This window comes from Orycteropus afer, unplaced genomic scaffold, assembly GCF_000298275.1.
Source record: "Orycteropus afer afer isolate SDZICR_OR568_19922 unplaced genomic scaffold, OryAfe1.0 scaffold00420, whole genome shotgun sequence".
In the NCBI taxonomy this organism is placed as follows: domain Eukaryota; kingdom Metazoa; phylum Chordata; class Mammalia; order Tubulidentata; family Orycteropodidae; genus Orycteropus; species Orycteropus afer.
The window spans coordinates 51,724-58,020 of NW_006922007.1; the positions used below are offsets into that span (position 1 = coordinate 51,724).

General features: G+C 47.9%; 1 protein-coding gene across 1 annotated transcript in view; it reads right to left on the reverse strand.

Annotated features, from left to right (window-relative positions):
- Positions 1-4,994, reverse strand: part of RNF215 (ring finger protein 215) — a 12,951-nt gene extending 7,957 nt beyond the window's left edge. The window contains exon 1 of the mRNA XM_007953958.2: positions 4,980-4,994. Coding sequence (XP_007952149.2) covers positions 4,980-4,994 — 15 coding nt within the window. The remainder of the gene's footprint in view (positions 1-4,979) is intronic.
- Between the last annotated feature and the right edge of the window lie 1,303 nt (positions 4,995-6,297).

A 6,297-nucleotide genomic window follows, 5' to 3' on the forward strand; every position in this document is an offset into this window, starting at 1 on the left:
TTTTTAATATGAATGATTACTAATCAAATATAAATTAAAATCAGAAGGAAAAATCAATTGGCAAAAAAGAAGCGTGGCAACGCTGTGTTTGTGGGCCATGGAGCAATGGAATCTATACACTGCTGATGGGTTAGAGCCTGGTCGTGCTGGCACAGCCTGGCCATGTTGCAAAACCGTTTTATATCAAGTACAGCTGAAGCTGCACATTCCTGGCCAGTCCCTTCCTGGGTATATACTCTAGCGCTGTAGTTTTCAACACAGATTGCATTTGGGCAATCATCTGAGATCTAGAGAGACCAGCAGGGCAGTATTTGCACAGAGAGATAGTTCAGGGGGCAGGAATGCATAGGAAAGGACACAGGGAAAAGGTAACTACAGGGAAGAAGTGGGAAGACAGCTGTTCGTTCCATTGTGGGAAATTGCAATGCCATGAAACAAAATGTGTATGAACTACTGTACAGAAAATTAATTTGCTCTGTAAACTTTCAGCCAAATCACAATAAAAAAAAGTTTTAAAAAGATCTGAAAAATACTGATGCCTGACCCTACCCTGAATCAATGAATCATCATCTCTGGAGGAAGGGCTGGTTGCTGTCACTTTTAAGAAGCTTGTGCCCCAGATGATTCTAAGGTGCCCTCCTTACTGAGACTTCTGCCCTGGGCATGTGCAGAGCAACAGGACCCAGGAGAAGAGAGACATTGTGGTGTCTTCATGTGCAGAATACTGCACAGGAGAACAAAGCGAACAAGCTAGTTATATGTGTCCCGTGGGTGATTTGCACAGAAGGTTGAGCACAAAAAACAGATTTCCAAAGAATACATAGTGTGTGAACTCAAAAATGTGCAGGGCAGAATATATTCTTTAGGGATACATGCACATATAAGAAAACTAAAGGAAGTCAAGGGAATAAGAAAGACAAAAGTCAAGTTCACCTGCATAGTATGTAACTGGGAGGGGCATCCCAGCAGTTCCAATGGCATTGGGAATGTTCTGCTGCTTAAGCTACATGAGTACTCATTATCATTCTTTTGGAACTGTGGAAACATTCTTCATAAATTGCAAAATGCACTGTGGAGGTCTCTTGGTGCCCAGGGAGAATCTTCTCTGATGCTTGGTGTCCCAGCCCATCTGTCAGCCTCGGTGACAGTGTTGCAAGGACACACCCTGTAATTAGCCAGGCTCTTGACTCTATAAGAAGGAGCTCTGGGGGTGCAGTGCTGTTTTGATTACCTCTGTGCTGCTGTAACAGAAAATACCACATACGGGATGGCTTTAACAAACAGAAGTTTGTTCTTACAATTTTCAGAGGCTAGAAGTCCGAGTTCAAAGTGCCAGCCTCTAGGGGCTAGGTGAAAGCCCCTCGACCTTGGGCTTCAGCTCTGACTCTTGCTCCCAGCCCACTGAAGCTAGAGGGTTTTCTTCACTCAGGCAGCAGCTGGCTGCTGAGGCTGACAGACCCAAGGTTGACAAGTGAGAAGGCACAGTCCCGATAATCACCAAACAGCATGGCAGGCCACTAATTCAAGTCCAAAACCAGTCCCAAGATTGGCAGGGCATGGCAGGCTGTTGAACAATGACTTGGCTACATGCAAGGTTTAAGTGTGCCGAAAAGCTAGAGACCTTCCTCAAAGCTGCTGCTTACGCCTTGGAAGCAGACCACATCTCCAAAGCAGCTACTCAGCTGCTCCGGGAGATTTCACCATGGAATTTCTGACTCAATGGCAGTGAGTTTGGTTTGTTTTGGGTTTTGACTCTATAGTCTGTCTATCCCTGTTCCTACAACTGGCTTCCCCACACACACTCCCAGACAGGGGTCCTTACTGCCCCCACCCCAACACACACCAATCAGTCAGAGATCCTTGCTTGCACTCATCTCTCACCTGGTCCTCTTCTCTACCAATATCCACATCCTAGCCTTCCATCAATGGGATCTGGAGCTCCCCTGAAGACTTGGCAGGTATCTACAGAGTTGTCCTGGGATCTTTCATCCCACTGGGTAACTCCTGATTATCTTACAAGAGAAATGAACTTGCGGATGTCCCTGTGGGAGGATGTTGCCCAGCCCAGCCCAGCCCAACCTGGCTGTGCTGGTGGGGCGAGGTGTTGGAGTGGAGAAGCAATGAAGAGTGAAACTGCTATTACAGAAGAGTGTGAGCCCAGGAAGGGAGGCAGCAGAGGCCTAGACATTTCCTGCAGGGAGATGAGCGAGCCCATCTTCTTGGAGCAGAGCTTCTGAAGAGGAAGGAGCTGAGGAGCCCAGAAGGGATGGAGGAGCCGGGAGAGGAGACCATGCCACCGCTGAACCTCAGGCCACCCCACTCCCAGAAATGGACAGACAGGACACTTGGCTCTGTGGGCCTCTTCCGGGGCAGCCAAGGCCACAGATTCCAGCTTGCTTTGCATCTGGGGCCAAGTGAGGAGCTGGCAAGGACAGCAGTCACTCTCATTATATGCCTGTGGGCAATCCACATCCCTTCTCTCAGCCTATGTCCGCAACTGTCAAATGGGAACTTGGATTCAATGATGTGGGGGGCCTTTCCATGAGACATAAAGGAGCTCTGGTGGCGTAGTGCCTAGGGCATTTGACTGCTAACCATAAGGTTGGTGATTCAAACCCACTAGCCACTCTGTGGAAGGAAGACTGGTCAATCTGCTTCCATAAAGATTTACCACCTTGGAAACCCAAAGGGGATCGCTATGAGTCTAAATCAACTTGATGGCAGTGAGTTGTTTGTTGTTTGTTTTTTCCATGAGACATAAGGATTTCTGGTGGTTCAGCATCTAAGGCATTTGACTGCTAACCAGAAGGTCGACAGTTCAATCCCACTAGCCACTCTTCAGAAGGAAGATGGGCAATCTACTTCCATAAAGATTTACCACCTTGGAAACCCAATGGGAATCAAAATGAGCTGGAATCGACTTGATGGCGGTGGGTTAGTTTTTGGTTTTTAGTCCCATGAGACATAATGGGCTCTGGTAGTGCTGTGGTTAAAGCATTGGACTGCTAACCAGAAGGTTGGTGGTTTAAACCCACTAGCCACTCTGTAGGAGAAAGATGAGGCAGTCTACTTGCATAAAGACTTACAGTCTTGAAAACCTGTGGAGCAGTTCTACTCTGTCCTATAGGGTCGCTATGAGTGGAAATTGACTTGATGGCAGTGGGTTTGGTTTGGTTTTTGGTTTCATGAGACATGCTTTGATTCCAGGTAGCTTGTTCCTTGGAAACCAAGGTTTCTTGGCTCTGGGCTGTGTGCTGTGTTCAAGAGGCCCATAGTTCCTCCCATCTCTCCTCAGCTCCTAAAGCTGCAGGGACCTTAGGAGGAAATGAAGCTGGTAATGAAAGTGTGAGATGTGAAACATGCTACCCCAACAGGAAGCTGCACTTCTCTGCTGTGAAAATACCTCCTCGGTCACGTACAATGCCCTGCAGAAGGCCACAGAAATGGAGAAGGCATTCTGGCAAGCAGGGAAAACAAATCTGTCTAGAGTATGTGTCTATTCCAGTGAGGGCAAACTTTGGCTCACAATGGAAAAGGGCCAATGTAATCAAGCTGCCACCAGGTGGCAGCCTAATCCCCAGGAAAAAGGGCCATAGTGGAGGTTCAGTGTTGGTCTCTGCTGTTTTTATAGAAAGCCTTTGAGGAATGTGAGGAGCTCTGGTGGTGTACTGGTTAAGGCATTTTGGCTATTAACCAAAAAGGTCAGTGGTTCAAAGTCACCGGCTGCTCTGTGGAAGAAAGATGAGGCAGTCTACTTCCATAAAGATTTATAGCCTTGGAAACCCGATGGTGGTTGCTGTAAGTCAAAATCAACTTGATGGCAGTGACTTTGTTTTGTGTGTGTATGTGGGAGAGGTATGTAAAAATGGCATGGCTTCAGACCTTCACTAACTTCAAGGGCAGGAAAGGGAATCACCATCAGTATCAGCCCAAGGCTGATTCCTCTGAGGTGGAGGTCAGATGTATATCTATTCTCCAACCTCTTGAACAATTTTGACACCAGACGTCCCTCCAAAGATACTCTCTCCTCTGCTGGGTTCTATAATTCATTGCAATGGCCACACAGACTCACAGACCATACTCACAATTATGGCATTTATTCAGAATCAGGATTAACTTGGAAGTAACAGGAATGACTCAGGATACAGTTCTTCGATCAAGATAGCTTCTTCTCAGCCATGCCTGCAGACAAACCTCTCTCATCCCTTGGACCTCAGCCTGCAGCCCTTACTCTTGGCTCTTGGCTCTTGGTCATCTATCTTCAGCCTTTGGCTCTCTGTCCTTGCTCTCAGTTGGCTTGGCCTCTGCCCTGCTCAGGCAAGTGTTATAAAGCTCTTCAGCCTCACCAATAGGTTCCTAGAGGCACCTCACTCCACCAAGAAGCCTCCTTCCTGAAGGGCCTCACCTCTCTCACTCTTCGTTGGGGAGCCAAGCCTGTAGGTCCCACGTCACTGCCATCTTGTGCTGTCTTTAGTGTTAACATCTCTCTCTCTGTCTCCTGGGTCTAGGTGGTTCTCAGCTCAGAGACTCTGGGTCCAAAGTATGCACTCCACTCCTGGCTCTTCTAGATGGTAGGGAGTTGCCCCTCCAACCTCTGGGATCAGTTCCCTTTAAGCCTAATGGGATGGCAGAACTGACCAATCTCCTAAAAGTGTTCCATGTACCTTATTTGCATTAGCAAAACTTTCCAATGCCCTTGGTTGACTACAAACATCTTATTTGCATGTTGTTGTTGTTGTTGTTATGTGCCGTCGAGTCGGCCCCGACTCATAGCGACCCCTCCTTGGGTTTCCCAGGCAGTATCACTATGGAAGTAGGATTGCCCAACCTTCCTTCCGAGGAGTGGCTGGTGGGTTTGAACCGCCAGCCTTCTGCATAGCCCTACCCAATCATTTTGTGGGAGTTACAAAGCTAGAAAGACCTTATTAAAGCAATTCACTGCACTGTAGAGAAAGTAATGCCTGAATCACAGAACTCACCATCTTTGGGGGCATCAGGCCCAGTGACAACCAGAAAGAAATAGGCTGGAGAGGGGGTATTTTTAGAACTTGGAGGTCCCTGAGATACCTTCACCTTATAGGCATACACCCCAGGCTCTATAACACATTGTCTTGGAAAATCCTTGACTGTTCCTTTGTAGCCTAGTTCCATTTCCACATCTCTCTATTCATTCCCACAGGCCCAGAGAAGGGTGACGCCCAAGATCACAAAGGACAGGTGCAGAGTAATAGAAGCTCAGCTTCTCACTTTTTGTTGTGTTTCAGCCATATTATGGTGTGTATGTGGGGAGAGGCTGGAACACTGAGAATGGTCAAGGGCCTGCCTCCTTCCCCCGCTCCAGCACTCATGGAATGGAGTGAGTGTTGGTCACACCCACAAATGGATGCTGAATGTCAACCCTTGAGAACAGATAGTAAGCCATAAGCTCATACACAAGCCAAGACCATTTTAAACCATGTTAAGTGGCTCTGGTGGTGGAATGTTTAAAGCTTTGGGCTGTAACCAAAAGGTCAGCAGTTCAAACCCATCAGCCACTCTGCCAGAGAAAGATGAGGCAGTCTGCTTCTGTAAAGATTTACAGCCTCGGAAACCCAATGGGGAAGTTCTACTTCATACTAAGGGGTCGCTATAATTCAGAATTGACTCAATGGCAGTGGGTTTGGTTGTTTTAAGGGCCATACAAAGGTGATATGGAGAGGGACTGGAGACTGGGTTACTTTAGTTCAGTACCAGGGGAAGGACCACCTCACTGGGAGGGGATGATGTGTGGCTTGAGACCTGAAAGACAAGAATATCTGGGGATGGAACAGGAAGTCCAAGTAAAAAAATCATACATTCACTGTTTATCAGGCACTCTTCAAGGACCTGTCTGGGTACTGGATGATTTCATCTCATCATAACACCATGAGGCAGTACAATTATTGCCATTTTACAGATGGAAAACTGAGGCACAGAGGTCAAGTAACTTTGGTACGTGATAGAACCAAGGAAGAGTCCAACAGTCTGGCTCCAGAGTCACCGGGCTCACCCCTAAGGCCATACTGCATCCCAAAGGCATTGGCATGGGAACCAGCCTGGCTGTAGACTCTGGCCTCTCTGGATGCAGGGTGTGTGGGTAGAACTGGCAACCCATCCTTCCCAAGGGGGCCTCTGGGGCTGTGCCAGCTAGTGCCAGAGCTAGAGTTGGGTCTATAGCACCCTTCTAGTGGAGTCCTGGAGTCCTGGCCCCCAGCCTCTCTCTCCACCAGGAAGTGGGCCACCTCATTCTAAAGGGATTTGACTTCCTGAGACAACTGG